Source organism: Micrasema longulum, unplaced genomic scaffold (genome assembly GCF_059751315.1).
Source record: "Micrasema longulum isolate JH-2025_06_02 unplaced genomic scaffold, ASM5975131v1 h1tg002546l, whole genome shotgun sequence".
NCBI lineage: Eukaryota > Metazoa > Arthropoda > Insecta > Trichoptera > Brachycentridae > Micrasema > Micrasema longulum.
In genome coordinates, this window is record NW_028279685.1 from 29,890 (window position 1) to 51,596 (window position 21,707).

A 21,707-nucleotide genomic window follows, 5' to 3' on the forward strand; every position below is an offset into this window, starting at 1 on the left:
ACTTCAGCAGTGCTATTCTGAACGCTCTCGCGGAGGTAGATGAAGCCTTGGCAGCATGAAATTAGCATGTAAATCGCGTGCTAGCAACGCGTTTTCTACCCCCGCAAGAGCATTCAAATATTTATAAACATAACATATCCTAATGGTCGAATCATCTCTCGCTTGAGGTTTTGCTCTAAAAACGGTAATTTTCTCTAAAAAGAACTGTTTTTTTCATGTAAAACTTTTCCATCGTACAAAAGTAAGATTTTTATAAAACACCGAGAAAAATATGAGACCTTGCCTCCTATTTAAAAAGGCAACATTGCGAGAAGAGGGGTTCCGGAAGAAAAAATAATTATTCACTAGTGAATTTGAGGCAGAGGTATGCTGTCTGCAAAGCTTGTCCGGCCAACTGTTAATAAAATAATGTTGGCCATCATAATCATAGATATCCGATAGCGGATATGTACATAGAGTAGGAGAAGCTAATGTATTATTTATTTATTGAATAATAAAAAGGAAATTTCTATTCATTCGAAAGATTGAAAAGAATAATTTACTCCAGTAGGTGCCGAAGGAATAATCGTCACTGTTCCTTATGACTTACCCACGATGACAGTTGTCTGTGGTTTCTTCACATATCCAAAATGGCCGCTGACCACGTAATGTCAGTTGTGTGTACACCTTGTTAAAATATTTATCATAAACGCAAGTTTCTCTTTTCTTACAAATACGAATATGTTATTTCGGTTGCAATAACTTAACGGTTAATGGTTTTCGAAGCTTAAGGTTTGTAATGTTTCTGTTATCAAAATAAATGTCGGATTCATTCTTAACATAAATTAAAATGTTATTTTACTGAATATATTTTAAGTACTTCATTAACCCTTTCTCTTTCACGCCCCGTAATCATGTTTACATTTATTTTTACTTTTAACGATTAGTTCTTTTATTTGATTTAACATTCTCTTCAACAGCTTTTATCTTCCCACCGGTATCATTAGTTCTCGACTCGGTTACGGAATATATTCATACGAGAATATTATTCAATATCACGAAACGATGTCCGCCTTTCTTAAAATCGTTATCTACCCAACTATAAAGATAGTTTGACTTTTAACTTTAAAAAAAGAAGAAACCCAATAATAGATCTTACACAGTTATTTAAAATTATTAACTACGACCTTGATGCATCAGTTACCCACTACTTCGTAATCCTGATATATTTTGATAATTTATCCTTCAATACAGGATATCTAATCCTTTGATTTCGCTTATGTTGACAGTTTCACAAAGGGGCCAAGACAAACATTAATTTAGGGGAGACTCGTTAAGCGGTTTCAAATGGAGGATTTAGCTATTACTTTTGACCCAGATCTTTTTTGTATATGTCTGCCTTTTGCTTTTATTTTGTTCATATTTTTAAGTGCCTTTCTCCAAACATAAATAACCAAAACTGTAGATACTTGCTTACGCATAACCATATTCTTGTAATGCATTCATTTCTAGAAAAAAAAATTATTGTCGAATTCTTCAACCTTAGTCTAGACTCGACCTGTATATACAAGTGCAGATGGAGTTTACTACACTGAAAGTCAAGACTGAAGTGAGGATTGAAGATGTAGAAGATGAAGATATTCTCTATGCTGAAGAAGAAGGGTCACATGTCTACAGTGGGCAGATTGCTACTATTAAAACTGAGCCAAGTTTTGAAGAAGACTGCAGCACTATTTTTACTGAGAGAGAAGAAAAATGTTTCAAAAGTAATTCTGAGTCTTTTACGAGTAACTACCCAGAAGTTCCGATTATCAAGACAGAATCGATAAATATTGGGGGTAGCTCAGATGTTGGTAGTGGAGAATGTTTGTACAAAAAGAACGAAGCGGTTGTTGCGACTGTGAAGACTGAACCTGGGACAAGCCTGGAACTGCAATACACTAAGAAAAGCTCTCATCTCGAAGTTAATCAAGTGTATTCTGACTATGCCGGTAAGTCCATTAACTAAATATACACGCTATTCCCTAGTGAGCCGCATCACATATTTAGCTAATATTGTATTCCCCTCTGCAATTAGATATAAAGAGAAATACAAATTTTTCCTTAGTTCATATTTCTGCGCCACTCGTTACCATGGCCACTATGACTATACTAACTTTCAGTGTTATTACTTGTGTTAATTAACTATCATGTAATGAATTAATTACGTATTTAATATATTGGATTATATTTGAGAAAGAAACATAAGTATCACACACGATGGCATGTTTGCATAGCGTCTTCTCTGATCACTCCAGAAGTCCATTAGGATAAAATAAAGGCAAGAATGGAAATTACCTACCAAACGCAATTTATCGAATTCTCGCTTGTACCGTGTGTTTAATATGCGTCATTGCGATATTCACATTAAAATTGTACTTATTCACAGTTATTCCTTTGTGGGCCTTATTTATAAACTCGGTATAAAGTTGTGCCTGGGCATCTAACACTACCTACTTATATATTAGGTACATATTTCATAACTTTACAACAGGTTTATAACTAATGCCCTGTGTGTAACGTCAAATGGGTAGGTATTTTAATTATTTTTGTTCGTTCTTGTGACTGGTGAATAAAAACTCACATGACCACAAGAAATAAAAAAAAAAGGGTTTCATTAAATCCTTTTTTCGTAGTTTGCAAATTTGTTTTTCTCTGACGTTTCTTCTAGAGCTTCTATTTCCAAATCATGGCAATTCGGTTTGTTCATCGTACAGTAAAAAAAACATATCGTATTTTTATGTACCTACAGATCTTTATTTTTGTGATATGAAAATATTTGATCGAGTAATTAAAAAAATATAGAGTCGGTGAAGTAAAATGTTTTTTTTTTTCTAAACTTTGACAAGAAGGAGTTTTAGTACATGACACTTACCCAGGAAAATAGCACAAGAATCTGAAAGGCCGTGAAAACCTACGAACTTTAATTTAAATAAATTTGTTTGATTATTTTCAGATTTGAAGAGGAGAAAAATCAAACCTTCAATATCCGAAAAGAACAACAAATCGCCCTCCAATCTTAACACGAGAACGCATTTCTATTGCACCGAATGTACGTACAAATGTTTACAGAGAGCCAGCCTTAAGGAGCACATGTATTCGCACACTGGAGAGAAACCATTTTCTTGTTCTGAGTGTAGCTACAAATGTTCCCGGAAAGCACATCTTAAGAGTCACATGGTAGTCCATACTGAAGAAAAACCATTTTCATGTTCGAATTGCCAATATACCACTTCGCAAATAGGGGCATTAAAAAAACATATGAATAATCATTGCGAAAAAACATTCATTTGTTCTGTGTGTGATTTCGCTTGTACGAAAAAGGGTGATTTAACCAGACATTTTTCAATTCATTCAGGAGAGAAACCATTTTCATGCACTGAGTGTCCATATACTTGTTCGCGAAAGAGCAGCTTAAAATTGCATGTGTCTATTCATACAGGAGAGAAACCATACGCCTGCCCGATGTGTGACTACAAATGCATACAGAAAGGCTCCATGAAATTACATTCCCTAGTTCACACTGGTAATAAACCAATCTCGTGCTCGTTGTGTAAATATACTTGCGCGCAGAAAAGTTCTTTAAAAGTTCACATGCGAACTCATACTGGTGAGAGACCATTTTCTTGCTCAGAATGTAAATTCACTAGTTCAAAAAAGTGGGATTTGGTGAGACACGTTATAATTCACTCTGACAAGAAACCGTTTACATGCTCAAAGTGCAAATACTCATGCTCTCGAAAGAGTAACTTAAATACACATATGCTATCTCATATTCACGAGACGCCGTCATAAACAAAGAACCTGAACAAACGACAAGTTGATTAATGTAGTTAACTATGTAATTATTTTTCTTCTTGTAAATATATACCTATTTAAACTCCTATGTGACTTTAGCCATATTTTTTTATATTAAGTTGTTTACAAGCTAGAAAGAACACAACTCAACAACCCTTTTCATCTTGAATATGAAGAAGCTTTATGCAGTTTCAGATGATTATGATATGATATCTATATTTTTTCATTTACTCCATCTTTTTTCTTTAACAATTCTATTCATTTGTGTGGTGAACTTACTCTATTTTACTGATTTTTTTCTTTCTATTTATATATACTAAGTATAGTTTGTGGTTTTTCAATATTATATTTATTTTAATAGACCATCAAACTAAACCAATTTTTTTATGATCTCTAAGATTTTTTCAAAGTTTTGTATTGTTGAAATTACTTCGCCCGTGATGTCACGAGTTCAAGTCGGTGAGTTTTCCTAACATTTAAAAGGAGAACCCCGCATCTGTCGAAATACGCTAAACCTTGAAAAACATGACCACCCGGAAACCGATAAGCTGTCATAACGCCATAATTTATTGTTCACCTGAATCTGTGACGTTTCACAGTAGTTCATTTTTATTAAAACCATTTTTTTATTTTTTCACAAATGTTCGAGAAACTTCGCCGCGCAATCAAATGCTCCAATTTTTACCGAGTTTAAGAAAACAGTTTTCAAATTTAATTTGCCGAAGCACTGAACTTCCTAATTTAATTAATATTTAATGTTTTTTATGCAAACGAAACCAATAAAATAAATTTAATTAAAATTCAATCGCTACTTATTAAAAAACCGACTGCTCGAGATGTTTATTATTTAGGTGAGTGAATAAATTGTTTTCCTGCATTTCTGAAAATCACTGAATTTGTTGTTTCTTTTTTATGTATTTGGGTACCTACGTTATTACTAATGAAATCTATTGTTATTTAACGCGAGGTTCGAAACTCTACCACAACTTGATTCCTGATTTCCAGCACAGTTTATTTACATATCTAGGTACCTAGGTAGGTACATTGCAGCAGAGAAGGAAAGTAAATTCGATAAATGAATATGGAATTCTTGACATTAAGGGATTTACCTAAACAGACAGTTGAATAAAAACACGTTTGCTTTCATGATCTATAGTTTTATTGTGTTGTTATGTGCGGCCGGGTTTAGGTTGGGTTTGGTGAGGTTACGTTAGGTTAGCTTAGGCTAGGTTTTTTTTTTTTTTTTTTTTTTATTGTAGTTGCAAATTATTTGTACCTTGCTTTTGTTATGTGCAAGGTTTTGCTTAGGCTAGGTTAAGTTAAGTCAAGTTAAGTCAAATCAAGTTAGCATGGAATGTCCGGCACGGGATCATGACAGCAGCCGCCAGAGACGGGGGCGCATTTATTTTTCCCCTTCAGCAACTTGGCGAGACCCTCTCCCGCCGCCTTTAGCAGAAGCAACTTGCCGATTATCGGGCTGGCATTGATCATCTGAAATTAACGAAAAGCGTATTCAATATATTATATCTGTGGATGTTTATTTATTATTACACGCGAGTATTATGTAAAAGGTACTCTTTAAACCGAAGAACAGGCTCTGTCCGGGACAGTTTTATGATTTATTTTGTTGGCAGAGAGGATCGTGACATTTTATCAGACATAGGATGTGTAGTAAGTTCTCGGTGTTTGACTATCATACCGCACAAATGGTTTCGGGACATGGGGAGTCTAAACTAAAGACGAGCTTCATAAGCTCGGACTTGCCCGTCTCGAGCTGCGCTCGCGGGGATGACCATCAATCGGCCGAACACATTTTGTGGCACGGTGTGCTATTGAATGATGCCAAAGATATGTTCAGACCATAAGGAAACACCTACTTATTTCATGTTTTGTAATTATGTCGTTTGTTTAGGCGAATTTAATTTCAACTGGCGCGTCTTGGCGCCGCCCATTCGCCTTACAATAAAACTAATTGTTCTCCTATATAAAAGGGGAACGCATCGAAATCAGAATCAGAATTAAGAGACAGTGAAAAAGTTAGTCAGACCCAATCTGTAGTCTGCGGTTAGACCAGCGGAGTGACTCCACTGGCGCCGCTAGTCACCGGCGCGCGGCGGAGAAAAGAAAGGCGATGAAAATAAACAATATTATCCGAGTGTCGTGAGACTTTAGAAATATAATATTTAATGTAAATAAAGAAATTCAATTCGTAGATATTACACTACTCACAAATTACTGACATTGGTCATAAAAACAATAAATTACACACCTAAATAAAAATGTATAGATGATTGGATGAATACAAATTTAAATATAATGTATAACAATAATTTTTTTCCGATAAATACGGCAAAACATAAACAAGGATCATTGTTAAAATATCTGCTAAATAAAATTTATCAGAATGAAAAATTAATTTGATGATCATTTTCATACTCACAAACGATAATGTCTCTGGAAAATAGCATGTTTTATAAATTGTTTAAATTTGAGATAAATACAATCCATTTTACAAAAGAACAAAATTGACATCGGGTTTGAAATTGCGGGTTTATTCCAGCGCCTTGCCACGTCGGACCCAGGTATGAACGTGGGATAAGTAACTACGGTGGCTATCACATCTTTATACCGAGTATAACTTTATGCGAGGTTAAATAATTTTTACTATATCATCCTTATTCTACCACTATGCCTAGGCACAATTTTATACTTGGTCTATAAATAAATTCTTACATCTCTCTTATCAATATTATTTTTATGGACACCGTATATAGCGCCGTTTTCGTAAGGTAATATTTTTAATGTATTTTTCGTAATCTATTTTTTGTATAATAGAAAGATAACTTAAACAGCGCATCCGAGATCATGATTAGCCAAAGCTTTTAGAACAAAAAATGCATTAAGTGTGTTTCTTTTAGAACAAATTCATTATATAAGTTAAATATGAGGCCCGATGGGCCAAATTAACTAGCGTGTAATAGTCAACGATGGCTCATTGTCATTATTTTAAAATGCAGATTATTCGCCGCTCAATGTTAATAGCTTACTAACCGAACTTTTTGTGCGGATATTGAATATATTATGTGTGTCTATACGGAACTCGATGACTACTCTCAGGTAAACATCTTAAGAGGTCCCGAGTTCGATTTCTGACAAGACGCGAGTGACCTTTATCGGTTTCGAAGGTGGTTCTACACTGCGGTATTTCATTGTTTCTGGCCGGGCACTTGCAGCATTAAACGATCACCTTAATTTCTTTCTAGCGAAAATCTTCCAGATACGCCGCAATTGTAATACCAATTCAGCGCCCTATGCACCTTTATACAAACGCAAAGCCCCGTGCAATTATCATTTTATTTATTTAACTTTCTTTTTGTACAACTTTATTTACACATTGCCAGATAGCAACTGCTTCCAACCGACAATGAAATATTTTTTAGTTTCAATTCGTAGGAATGAGGAAAAATATATTTTTTAAATGGAACTACTAATGTATTGCGTCTTCTTCTTCTTCCTGCCACTCGTCTCGTCTGCCGAACTCGTCGCCCGAGTAGCCCGAGTAGCCCGAGTAGCCCGCGGGGTCGTTCTCGGGCTGTATAATCTTCGATTCCGGGTGTCACTTTCGTCTGGGCCGTTTCTCTACAGGAGTTATCCAGGACTCCTCCGGTCCTCCTCCGGATAACTTCCGGGGAGATCCGCAGACGTCGCCTTATTTATCGTCTCTGTCTCTGTCTCTGTCTCGTGTGCCCGTACCATCTCCGCTGTCTCCCTTCCGGCTTACTGTTTATTTCAGTGACACCCGGGCTACCGCGAATGCGCGAATTTTATATACTAACGATACTCCTACAGACCACCCGAGCTTTTCCATTTCCGCTGTTTCAAGTTGCCGTGTATTCGTTAATATTCGTTGGCAGACTTTAATGCGAAAGATGAAATAAAAAAAAGAGAAAAAGGAGGAGGGAGTAGGCAGAGATGATAACAGTTTCTCCGGGTGCCATATGAGAACAAATTTGCCGCACTTCTTCGACACGGCGGCCGCGTAGTAATATTACGCGGATGAGCTCGCGAAGAAACGACCGCACGCGAAGTAAACAATGAAGGCAACTTACCGCGACTGAAGCCAGCAGTAGAACAAATACGACGTTGAAGAATTTCATGTTATTAGTTTAATCTTTGCTTCACCAGCCAAATTAACAATGACGAGAAAGATAGTAACAATAGAACGCATATTTCCTTTTATAGTTTTTAATTTGTTTTTCTTTCCATGTGTCCGATACCAGGGTTATCCAAAATTTGTCGCGTGTTAAATCTCCATTTTCATTACAACGTGGGTATGTTTATTCTTATAAATATATAGCTATAAAGTATTACATTTTAAACTTTTATCGTTTCAAATTTACATACAAAAAAAACATCGATAGAGAACTATATTTTTTTAATTTTATTTATTTATTCTTTCGCGATATATGAATGATTTTTTTTACATTGTAGATAATGGTACTTACTTCAATACGGTGTGAAACAGTATAGTTTTGAAACATGCCTTATTAAATATTATAAAATCATTACCACAAATACACATTAAACTTAATAAGATCATATTTATAAAACAAGAACACTCGGATACTTGTAACATGACACACCAGTAACATGACAGTATGACGGAACGACACGAGACATAGCCATAGACAAACGTGACAGTTGAACTTTTATACCTCTTATTCAGGAATAAAGCAATAATAAGCGATGGTTAAAATATACGTCAATAATTTTATTATTTTCGTCGACTTTTACTCGAGAAAAGGAAAATATGTTCAGTACGAGAAGATGTAATGTACCTAACTAATATTTTCTCCGACAATATCCGGCAATACGCAAAAAATAGAGATTTTTTTTTTGTTTTTTTCCCAAATCGTAAAAAAAGACATAATCAAAACATTATTTTTTACAAAACTCGTCTTTTGTATATTTTGTAAAATGATCGCAAAATGTGTATAATACTGAAAAAATATTTACCATAATAATAACAATCTCGGACAATTCAAATTAAATTAAATCCGTAATTAAGTTTGTAAAATAAAATTCGCATTTTTGAAATTCATTTCCGGATGTGACAAGATGTGATCGGTCACATTTTTTTTTTATCAGTTTGACCACCACAATGACATAATATATTCCTTTACGTGTGTGTGTTCGCTTTTGTCGAACGGACTGTATAAGTCCGCGAAGAAATCAATTATTCTAACTAGCATCGAACAGTTGGCTACGTGCTAGGAAATTCGGGCCTTCGGGCCTCGCTTTATCGGCTCTGCGGGCTCTGCGGGCTCTGCGGGCTCTCGGCTCAGTTGATCGCTGCTTATTGGCTGATTAATTAAGATCTCGGGGACTGTGAAATTTCACCTGTCGGGGAAATGAAATTAATAGACAAACAAAATAGTTTTGCTGCATCTGATGTTTTGTATTTCCGAATAATGAAGGAAAAGCTAGACTTAACGCTCTACCACAACTTGGTTCCCATTTTCTAGTGGCGAGCATAGCCCCTAAAATAGAATTATTTGTGTAAATCGTAAGAACATAAATTTTTCTTTTTAAAAAAAATATCGAAAAGATTAATCCGTCACTCAGAATAATGCTACAAAAACCAAATAAAATTTATATTTATAATAAATTAAACTCGATGGTGTAGTGGTTAAGACCAATGACTCACGCACGGTAGGTTCCGGGTTCGATTACCGGTGAGGACACAAAAACTAAATGCGATTTTTCTCAAACCTGAGTGTACTGTGCCGTAAATCAAAGTGCAAAAAAATCCATCGATCTACTGAATTTCATCGAAATTCTACTGATTTTAAAACATTTCCATTTGTTCGATATATTTTTAAAACTAATTATTCGTCACCAAAATAAACAATCCACTTATAAATAAATAAATAAATTGAATCGGGTTGTGGTCTTCTGGCTAGTGTCTCATACTCACGGACCAAAGGTCCGTGGTTCGAATCCTACTCTACACCAATTTGATTCCCATTTTCTAATAGCGAGTTATTTGCAACTCGTTGAAAATGGCCCTCAAAATGAAATATTTGGGTAAATCATAAAAAAACGTAAATATTTCTTTTTTCATAATAAAAAAAATAAAACAACTTTGTTTTTAACCACTAATTTGTATTTTTCACCGACCGGTTTCAAAGCAAACAAGCTTCTTCTTCAAGATTTACGTAACTTATGAATTGATTCCTTTTTATTTTATTTCTGTCATGTTCACTAAATACTACACGTGGATAAGCAATAAAATAAAAAGGAATCAACTCATTTGTTACGTAAACCTTGAAGAAGAAGCTCGTTTGCTTTGAAACCGGTCGGTGAAAAATAAAAATTAGTGGTTAAAAACAAAGTTGTTTTATTTATGTTATTATAATGAATAACCACAAAGTTAGTGCTTCAAATATAAACTTTATATTTCTTTTTTCTTTTAAAAAAATAAATAAACCAAACTACTCACTTTTTTCTGTTTGCTCAGAAAGCTACCTTTTCTGCCATCTGTTTATTTTTTATATAATAATTATTTTATTTTTTAATATAACACCACAACAGGTCGGGAGGCCCAATAACAATGGTAAATTGCAGCACAGAATACCGAGGCTTGAGAAAAATCACATTTAGAATTTCTGTATTCTCACCAGGAATCAACAAACCCGGAACCGTCCGTGCGTTAGTAGAGCGTCGTAACCACTACACCACGGAGGCTACCTATTGTGTTATTTATATTATAATTTATAAAACTGGCCCTGAAAAACTTGTATAACTTAAAAATATTTGACGTTTACAATTGATGAATTAGAATTATGTTAATTCTTTTTTTTAATAAAATGAAATGTCACATTTTTAACGTAAGTATTTTTTGTGATCTCTCATTTAGAATAAATAATTAAAACATACATTGTTTAGCACTTAAAAAGTGACTATTATTAACCACAGTTCACAGAAAACAATCAAAATAACAGAAAGTAAACTTCGATTTCTTCGAAAATCTAAAACTATCTGACGTTTACCTCTAACAAGTCCGGTAATAAGAGAGGACGCACGTGTATTCCCTTTACAAAACGACGTATGTCTTCTACTATCAATTGCATGTTTTATATTATACCGAACAACGAAAGAACATAGGGTGGATTGGATAATCATTATTTTTTAAATTAATTCATTTATCAATAGGCAGGTAAAAACATGAAACAGTACTCCGGTACTACAGACGCAATCAGTCATTTTTAGAATAATAATATATAAGATTATGCAAAGAATAATACAATTTATGTTTTTAAAAAACCTTTTCAGTTAGAACAGCTGCATTTTTTAAAAACATTTTACTGTTGGTCGATTAACGTTAACACCCAATTTTATATTAAGCGTTTATTTATTTTTCGAAGATTCGATCAAAACTTTGATTCATAATCTATTTAATTATTTCATTTAAAAGGTTGATTTAAATAGGTTAGGTTAGAATACGGAGCGCTGCCTTTTTTAAAATTTGTGGCGTATCCGAAAAACCGTAATAAAAATTATGATTTAGACGCTACTCAGGAATGACTGTGAAATTCATGGCGTAGCCGAGATACTATAATAAAAACGATAATGTTTTTGTTGAGTAACGTTAGCAGGCGCTACTCAGGGGTGACTTTACGATATTATAAAATTGAACAGTGTAGGTAGCCGCCTTATTACACTATTTTGTTTGTATGCATAATTTTCAACGTGTTCAAGCGTATAATTGCAACAATAATATAACAACATATTCTAGTAATTCTGTACTAAATCGACTACATGCGCGGGGCAATAAACATTTGGATTCAAGAGACGTATTTTTATAAAATTACCAGCTTCTAAATAATTAGGTAGGGGAGGGCGGGATTGAAAGTGCCGGGGGTTAGTTGTGCCGATCGGAATATCTCGAAGCCGGATAGAGTTAGCAACGATTTCAAACTACCTGACAATATATCCCGTGGTTGTGCTTTTACGGCAACTGCGAGTATTTGAGTTGCACCCTCACGGGTAGTGAGTGTAGTGAGTGTAGTGAGACGGAAAAATCGTTTGTGCTTTAGGTGGGCTAGTGTTACGTGTGTAAATATTTTCATCTTTATACTTTTTTGTTTGTTTTTTACATTATTAAAGCTATCGATCTTAAAGTTTTACTTAAATGATGGCAATTTATTTTGAAATCTAATATAATACTAAAATAAATGGTTTCTACAACTGGTTTTGAAGGATTCCATTGAAAGCGTACGACCTTGTAACGGGGTTGAAAATGCCTTTCGTTCATCCAAAGAAAATTGCGCTTGATGAAGAGCAAGTCAAAAAATTAAAAAACAAAGGCCATCGCCGACTGTTGTATGCTTCGGAATTCGGACCTTCGGGCCTCGATTTATCAGCCCTGCGGGCCTCAGTTAATTGAGTATTTGGACCGATTTAACATTGTTTCTTTAGGTATAACGTATGACCAATGTAATCTTTTTTTAAAATCATAAATGTTTAAATACGTCTAATGAAAGTATGGAAAAGTAGCATTTTGTTATAATTGTTGTTTACCCAGTTTAAGTTAGGAAAACACTCAAATTTCGCTGTATAGATCTGACAGATCCAGTGCGACTGTTCACGGGCGCGTTATTAGGGCGCGCCCATCGGAGTGTTGAAAAACGACAATAAATTTTACTCAACACAGAAAAAAAACGAAACGTAGAACTTTAATTTTAACGGGTTTTTTTGGCAATTTTCTCGAAATCGGCACTTTCACCCCCTACTTGTAAAACATTGCTCTGTAGATTCATTCTTAGTGAGCAGTGAGCGGTGAGCGGTGAGCAGTGAGAACTGAAAATGTCGTCACTTACGGAATAGAATATTTTCTATCGTTCCTGCATTGCTGATTCTGTATTGTAACCATATTATTTTGTTATTTTTGGGTCTAATTGATAATTTTTTTTAAATGATAATTTTGCTCTTTCTTTTGAGACATTTTGTAATTTTAGTTTTATACAGTACTTTGTAAATTTAAATGTTGTGTATTATCTAGTTTAGGGCTATTTAATTTGTAGAATTTACTACATTCATAAAATACCAATATGTATTATGAAAAATAATATATGTACGTTTGTAGAAGGTACTTGTTCTGTTATATTATATATATTTTCATACGTTTCTATCGTTATTTTTTTCTTATTATTTGCGAGTCCGAGCCACTAGCCAGCCGCGGGACCACAACCCGATTCTATATTCATATTTTGTTTTCTAGATCATGTTTGTAACGTTCTATAATATCTTTTAAAGTGTATTCCATGTTTATTTATTGCCAAAAAAATAATAAAATATATAGTATCCCCAACTCTACGAGGCCGAGAGCCCCGTGTTGAGTCGGGATACAAAAAACGGATTAAGGTGAATGTCTGAGCGCGTGTGTTCGGTGACTACGCTGCAGTGCGGAGGACAATTATAAAGATTTTTATGTTCGTGTTATTGTCGCGGTTCGATTGTAAATACGTGCGTATCGTCTTTCTGCGAGGAGAGTTCAGCGTGTTTAAGAGTTAAGAGGGATTCACGTATTGGTTTGCGATTTCAAAAGGCGTGAAACAGGGATGTGTGATGTCATTGTGGTTGTTCAATCTATACATGGACAGCAGTATGAAGGAGATATAATGTATGGATATTATTCATTTTATGCTGATGACGCAGTTCTGTTAGCAAGCAGCAAGGAGCATTTGCAACAAATAGTCTCTTGAATGTATGATGTATGCCTGGAGAGCGAATTGGCGATGAACGAAAGTAAGTCAAAAGTGATGGTATTTAAAAGGGGAAGTGAGGTTACTGACTGCATAATAAATGTTAACAACGAATGTCACCGACAAGTAGAAAAATTTGTGTATCTAGGAAGTATGTTTTAAAGAGATGGAAGAGTAGAAAAAAATGTTGAAAGGAGAATGAATGCGGGCAAAAAATGAACGGCGTACAACGAACAGTAATAGCTAATAAAAATATATCAATCAAATCTAAACGGGCAGTCACAACGGAGTTTTAGTCCAGACACTTATGTATGGAAATGAATCATGGAACTGGTCGAGGAAGGATGAAAGCCGAGTGAACGCGGTTGAAATGCGATCTCTTCGACGAATGTATGGGAAATCAATGTATGACATGGTAAGGAATGAAGAAATCAGGCGAGAGTGTAAATCTGAGTCAAGTATAACTGATAAGATTAAGAAAGGGTCTCCGAGATAATTTGGTCATGTAGAACGAACGGATGACGAAAGAATGGTAAAACAAGTAAATATGGCGAAAATGAACGGTAACGTGAGACGAAGACGACCGAGGAAGACGTGGCATGATCAGATAAACCGAAATCTTAAGTCTGGTCATGTCACAAGCAGACAGAACCGAAGGGCAAGATGTTTGAATGTGGAAGAAGCTAGGAATAATCGTGTATGGCGGTCCATTCTCTTTGTGGCGTGATGGCGTGATGGCAGTAGTAGTAGTAGATTGTAAATAAATATCAATGAATAGCGAATATGCGAAACTGGAGAAAGGCACCAGTCTAGGCATAACGAACAGTTTCGGGACTCGGGACTAGGGACTCGGGACAGACTGACTTCGGATCTATGTAAAGTAAAGAATGGAATAATATTATATTCCGCTATTGCAGAGTAGTGGCGCACCCTTGCTCTCGCCGACATGACACATGACACACCGAACGGAACCCGACCGGGCTATTGGAATGATGGTTTAGTTTAGATGATTCGCTCATGCCGCTGTTGGAACAGTTGTTTCGTCAGTTTGAACAAGTGGATTATTGTTAGTACGCAATTTCACTTTACATTGGAACTATTGGCAAACGACATTCAAATCATTATTATCCCAAACAATGGCATTTGCCGAATGAACAATGAACAATGATGTATATGAATATTTCACTTCTCGCCCCTATCCTCGTATCGCGTGTCATATTGAAAGTAAAATTAATCAAACTATCGCGACGGAGACGAATAAAATGAATTCTTTACAATAGGTACGATTATTTACGATTCTCGAGACACAATTCCCGACTCCGCGACTCCGCGGCTCCGGGGCTTATGACCTGTCTATGTCCGGTTTATTATTATCGGTGTTACGAAAGTTCATAATTCTACCGCAAAGCGGCTAACCGATTGTCGCAACTAGTACTCGCGAGTGCGAAGCTGGCAAACGAAAAAGACACGAAAGATCTCGAAGAGGTAAACGCAAACTGAAAGTGACTCGTCTATTGCCAGCAATGTCCAAAATATGTTTTTATGCGCCAACATTTCTTTCCTAAAAAAATAATATCTCTAGTCGAAGATTTTTTTCTCCTCTGCCGAGGATTTATTTATTTATTTATTTATTAACGGACATTGTCCATGTATACAATTTATAAGGTTTAAATATTACAATAAAAGAGCAGTTTAAAACATTAAAAGAAAAAAGAAAGAAGCATTGACAAACATAAGGGACATCGAGACAAGATCTGGACTATTTATTTAGTGCTCGTTTAAATCGTTGTAAACTTAAACCAAAAAAGTCCAGATCCTGTCTTGAGTTAACAATACGACAAAGGCGGGTCATTGGAGAATTTAGGCCATAGTTTGTTCTATGCTGATCGATGAACAGTACTTCATTGTTTCTCAATCTACGAGTCGGAATATTGAATTTTACTTGTCCCAGTAATGATGGAACATCGATTATACCATTTAGTATGCCGAACATATATATGGAGTCAATATTAGTTCTACGTTTTTGTAGACTAGAAATATTTAACATTGACTCTATTTCAGCATAAGAATAATTATCTCTCTCTAGTCCAAGCATCCACGCTATTTTTCGAAGCAAGCGATGTTGGACTGATTCAATGTGATTTATGCGATTGACATAGAATGGAGACCAGACCACTGAGGCATATTCAAGAAGAGGGCGAACAGTTGAGCAATAAAGAGTTTTGATTGTACGGACATTAGTAAAATCAGAGGATATTCTGTTAATGAAGCCAAGTAATTTCAGTGATTTATTTACTGTATTATCTATATGCTCGTTGTATGTCAGTTTATAGTCCAAAACAACTCCTAAATCTCTGATGGACTTGACTTCATCAATTTTGGAGTTTTCTAATAGGTACTCGAAGGAAATTGGTTGTTTTGTTCTATGAAATGACATTATTTTGAATTTTTAATTATTTAGTTCTAATTTATTGACTTTACACCATCGGTTAAAAGAATTAATGTCTGATTGAAGAAGAAAGCAGTAAAGTTTGAATTATTTTGAGAATTTTGTTGTCGTCCGCGAAGAGCCAAAAACGAGAGTAAGAGAATGATTTAGCAACATCATTAATTAACAAATTGAAAAGCAGGGGTGCCAAATGAGCACCCTGAGGTACACCCGATGTAACATCAATACTGGTTGATAAACAGTTATTTATCCGAACATTTTGTGTCCTACTAGTTAGATACGATTTAATAAATGATAGTAATGGATCTCTTATTCCCAAGGCATGTAATTTATACATGAGAATTTTATGATCTACTTTGTCAAATGCCTTAGAAAAATCTGTATAAAGAACATCAATCTGCTTTCGAGTGCTTTGACAATAACCTGGGTATAATCTACCAGGTTAGAGGTGGTTGATCTGGCAGACCTAAATCCATGCTGTTCATCGATCAGTATATTCTTAAACATGGGCGTGATTTTGCTAGCAATTATAGCTTCAAACATTTTAGGGATACAAGATAATGTTGAAATAGGCCTATAATTGCTAACATTAGATTTATCGCCTGATTTAAAAATAGGCCTTATATAACTTATCTTCCATAAGGATGGAAACTCACCAGATGACAGAGAGAGATTAAACATGAATGAAATTGGTTTAGAGAGAGTGTAGCTACAATTTTTTAATAATAAATCTGGAATACCATCAGGCCTAGTGGTCTTTTTACTAGTTAATTTGTTCATAGAACGGAAAACATCATTATTAGAAATTGTGCAACTGTTTAAATTTATAGTATTTGAATATTGTAAAGGGATAGCGCAGCATGAGGAATTATTATTTGCAAAAACGGATGAAAAATGAGTTGCAAAAAGATTTGCAATGTCGGCACCATTAGTTGCTCGTCCGTCATTGAGGAACATAATTGACGGTATATGGTGATCGCTACGCTTATCCGAAACAAATCTCCAAAACTTTTTCGGGTCATCGTTTATCATCTGCTCAGTATTGCTAATAAAGACACTGTAACAGATTCTTGTCTCTGCTTTTACCATTTCTCTCAATTGGGAAAATATTTGGTAATTTATTAGGTTGCCAGTTGATTTATATAATTTGTGATTTCTTTTTTTTTCAAATATTAAGTTTTTTAAATACGGACTGAACCATTTTGGAAACTTTGGTCGGATAAAGTTAGCTTTGGGGATGAACATATTTATTGCTTCATTCAAACATTGGTTAAAGTTAATTACAGCCTCATTAATATCAGTATAAGAAAAAATAGTGCTCCAGTCATAGGACACGAAATATAAGTTTAACCCATCATAATCACCTTTATCAAACTTGTAATGCGCATTATCGTTAGGCTTAAGTGAGTCAATATTAAAGGCATGCGTAACATTTAAATCAAGTGGTGGGTGATACTTGTCGATGGGCAACAAAGGATCAATAGATTCTAATACAGAAATGTTAGGTATAGTACTGAAAATCAAATCTAGACAGTATCCTGAACAATTTTTTACGAAATTTAATTGATACATGTTCATGTAAGCAAATGAATTTACTACCACCGCTGTTTGAGGGGTATTGGGGCTTTGTGTTTTAACTCCACTTCCATCATTAATCCAAGATACTTTAGGCAAATTGTAATCTCCACATATCAGCACAGAAGCTGCATCAGTGGAAACTCGCTCTACCAATTATGTGTGGGCCTTGTAAGTATCAATAGACGAAGAAGGTGGAATATAAACACAACCAATAATCATTTTTTTGGAACCAACTGAAACACATAATATAATTTGATCTGCAATATTGCTAGAAGACTCAACGGTGTAACAAGAATACAAGTATGAGGATCCTAAGAACAGTGAACGAAATCTCACTAAACAGCACTGTCGATGTGTTCCTACAGCAAAGGCGAGCGTTCGAGAAGCTAGCGGTGTTGTCACTTCTGATTCGCGATGACACACTCGCTATGTCCGCCTAGATTATGCCATAATTATACCTTTGTAAATTTAAAATTATTTAGATTAAGTGTTACTTCATAATAAATATTAAATAATGCATATCTGTTAGGGCTTTATAATCCTGTTGATTGGCTTAAAAAAAAAGATTAAATAGTTTACTTGAAATCCCTTATTGTAAATCCAGACTCGGGCAAAGATACTCATTTTTATAGCTTCAAAACAGTTCAATTAAATCATTTCATATAGACAGTATGATAGATATGAATTATTTGAATATATTTCGATTAAAATATTGTTGAAATTATGGATAAAAAAAGGGATTTAAATACCCTAATAATAGTAAACTATAATTTTCTCATATTCAATGAAAAAAAAATTGTGTTCATGGAACTGATATTAATCAGCACTCATTTTTCAACTTATTGAAATCTATTGTATTCTTCCAGTAGCCTTTATTTCAATTAAAAATAAAATGTATTTCCACACATAGGCCATGCCTTTGTGATTTTTTTTTTTGTATTTGTAACTAATGTATACCTATTGTAAAATGCTAATAATCAATAGAAAATAGGGCTCCGGCAGTCATGAGACTGAAGGGGGTGAACATATATATCATATCTGACGACTGTCTCAGGTGGAATGGCAGAGCAAGCTAGCGGGGAATGGGATAGCACGAGACACTTTCAGGGAGTGGATTCTTTTACTTTGATGAGGGACGGCTTCTTTTCCTGTATTCCTCGTGGTGTAAGGGACTATCTTCTTATTGAAAACCAGTTTACTATACAATATACAATTTATTGCAATAATGGGCATTTGATAAATATACTCGTACAAGGCAGAACAATTAGACGGGAATGAGCATTAGGTAAGTAAAGTTTACATCGACGGCTCTTTGCCCAAACAGTACAAATCATGACTGACAGAGAATGGATTAAATCAGCCGGGGCTGTGATTACCTGGTAAATGATTCTACACGAAGCGAAATAAAGATGGAAATTATCGTAGAGCTTATCTGTTACGACGGAGGCGGGGGCGTGGTGGAACATCGAGGGGGCCACCTGCTACACGCGGCCCGGGCGGAGGTCGCCGGTGGCGTCACCGGAGCTGGCGAGGGGTCCACGCGCGAGCTGCCGATGGCTAGGCGCGCTCGGGGCCCAGCGGCGAGGTGCGGAGCCAGGTCGAGCGAGCTGCTCGAGATGGTCGGAAAGCGTGCGCGGTCTACCGCACGCTAACGGCGTTTTGAACCGTAAGCGGCCGTTGCAAACGTGCGCGGGCCGTTGGATCGCAACTGGTCCTCTGAAATCGGAGGTCCCAACGTGTGCGTGGTCATCCTGACGGAGAGCAGCCTAACCAAACGTAGCGTGCTATGGCTAAACGTGGCGGGGGCTATCCAAACGTATGCAGGATCATCCTGATGCAGTACGACCTAACCGTGACGTAATGTGGCCTGGCCAGAAGCGTGGTCTAGTCCTGACGCCCTACAATTTACCAATATATTAGTATAATCGTTAACCGGAAGGCTTTTAAATTGAATTACGAGCGACGTACTACGTACCTGACTTCAGAAAACAGAATATTCACTAATATTTACTGGTCGGGTGGCTATGCGATACAAAGCTGGAAACTTCGCTGGTCTATTAGATTTAAGTCTAATTGGGTAAAATATAAAACTTTGTAACTGTACTGTATGTTTCCTAAATAAAAGAAAAAAATAAATAAAAATATAGCTGCGGCCCGGTATTACTTCGTCCATTTTTGAGTGGAGGGGATGGCGTGTTCGCGCCTCGAAGCCGGTTCCCTCACTGCACAGACGCCACAGACTGCAGATAGGTCTGACACAATATCTTTGTTCTCTGCTGGAGACAACTCTAGAACGGGGACTACCCGGCATATCGGAGGTATGTTCTGATTGGTTCTCGTGTCTATGGTCAGTCGTAGATAATTCAGATTTAAAAATCTTATTAGTTCTTTTTCCGTTGTTGGAAACGGGGTACGAAGTATATATTATAAAAGGTCTATTTGTTCAGGATTACTTTCTGACAATACAAAAAAGAAATTATAATAAACAAAATAAAATAAAAAAGACAAGAACAAGATGAGAATATGGATCACAGCGGATGTGTTTTTAAAAGAGGCCCCGAAGATGAATTCAATCGATAAGATATTTATTATTAGTTATTAAATTTACCTTCCAGTCTTAATCTAAAAATACCTCCGTACTGATTCGTATTATTTATTTTAAATCTTAACACTCGTAAAATAGTAAGTCGCATTGTAGGGTGCACTCACCGGTGTTCGACCCGCGAGGCGCGGACTATCGTCAGGGGAGCCGCTAATTAAAACAAATAAAAAACACATTTACTTTTATTTTTTTATTTTTATAATTTTTATTTATTTATTTATCCAATATAAAATACAATACAAATACATAGTTAACAAAATGTCTATACAATAGGTAGGTACATTCAATATATATATATATATATATATTTTATGAATATAGCCACTCCACTGGCCCCAGGCACTATAATCTACAAGTAAATGGATGGGTAAGAATATTAATTAATCATGTCCAAGTTTCGTCAAATTTGAGTTTGATGATGCTATGACTAGATAAAACAGATTGACATCAACATATTACAACAGAGATGAAGAACATTTTAGAGAAAGTAATATGGAAATCTAAGCATCGACAGGGCTTATGGCTGGTTTAAGTGGCCACTTCGCACACTGTGTAACATTCACCATTCTGCCCATATTTGAACATCTGTATTTCTTCAATCCTTTCATCTGTTGATGTTTGTGAAGTTTAAGAGCTGAAATCTTTATGTATGCGGATGAGATTCAATGTTCTTCATCTCTGTTGTAATGCGTTAATATTAACAGCTCCCGGGGAGTTGAATCCAGTATTTGTCTAAAAAATTTGGACAAACTCAAAATATTGTCTATAAATCCACCCGGTCCATGGAGAAGTATAGAAAATGAAAAAAATAAAATTTTCACGCGTTGCCCAGTACGAGCATGCGGGTGAAATAATTAAATTAGACGAAGTTCTGGTTTTATTTCACAGACAAAACTGTATTCTTCATCCGCACGGATACAGTCGAATATATTATATTACCTCGGGTTTTATCGCGCCGTGTGGATTTTAAATGTCGTCCGAAATGGGCCATAAGGATCACATTGATAATATCGTGGAATGAAACGTTACGACGAAATACTATTCGGTATTGCTTCGCGGTATTATTACGGACGATATTACCCACTTCAGTTGCTACTCAACTACTGGCACATTTCAGACGTTCCGTAAAAATACATTTACAAATCGGGAGGAATGATTTTTTATAACTAGTGTTTTAGCCAATCAACAAGTTAAACACGATCGTGTTTAATGATACATCGTTAGTAAAATTAATTATCTGATAAAGGCGGGTGCAACGTCCACAGATCGATGATACACACGCCTTGAATTATTTTACTAAAAATGTAGAGCGTCGTCCGAAGAAAGCTACTGAGCATTTACAGTTTAGCAGGTAGGAAAAGAGGATGGACTGCCAAACACATTTTATTTTTATTTATTTATTTGGTTTACAAAAATAATATATGGAAATATTTATGTAAAAAATAGACACTAAATATTTTGCATAAACAAAAGACATAATTAAATAAAATTATCA

The 21,707-nt window shown here is 35.5% G+C and overlaps 1 protein-coding gene and 1 long non-coding RNA gene across 4 annotated transcripts; one reads left to right on the forward strand and one right to left on the reverse strand.

The window, feature by feature from the left end:
* The first annotated feature begins 635 nt into the window (after nt 1-635).
* On the forward strand, nt 636-3,902 carry LOC148271985 (uncharacterized). 2 transcript variants are annotated; one of them, XM_088240651.1, is made up of 3 exons: nt 636-771; nt 1,492-1,970; nt 2,975-3,902. In XM_088240651.1, the coding sequence occupies exons 2-3, from the start codon at nt 1,556-1,558 to the stop codon at nt 3,811-3,813; spliced, it is 1,254 nt and encodes a 417-aa protein (XP_088096777.1). In that variant the 5' UTR covers nt 636-771; nt 1,492-1,555; the 3' UTR covers nt 3,814-3,902. The 2 variants fall into 2 exon arrangements, with proteins under 2 accessions (XP_088096777.1, XP_088096778.1); XM_088240652.1 differs by having other exon boundaries at nt 654-771; nt 1,526-1,970.
* A 1,144-nt stretch (nt 3,903-5,046) lies between these two features.
* LOC148271986 (uncharacterized) lies at nt 5,047-8,500 on the reverse strand. 2 transcript variants are annotated; one of them, XR_015824975.1, is made up of 2 exons: nt 8,322-8,500; nt 5,047-5,307 (listed from the first exon to the last, which is right to left on the reverse strand). It is a non-coding gene; the product is annotated as an uncharacterized LOC148271986 (long non-coding RNA). The 2 variants fall into 2 exon arrangements; XR_015824974.1 differs by lacking the exon at nt 8,322-8,500 and adding an exon at nt 7,926-8,026.
* Between the last annotated feature and the right edge of the window lie 13,207 nt (nt 8,501-21,707).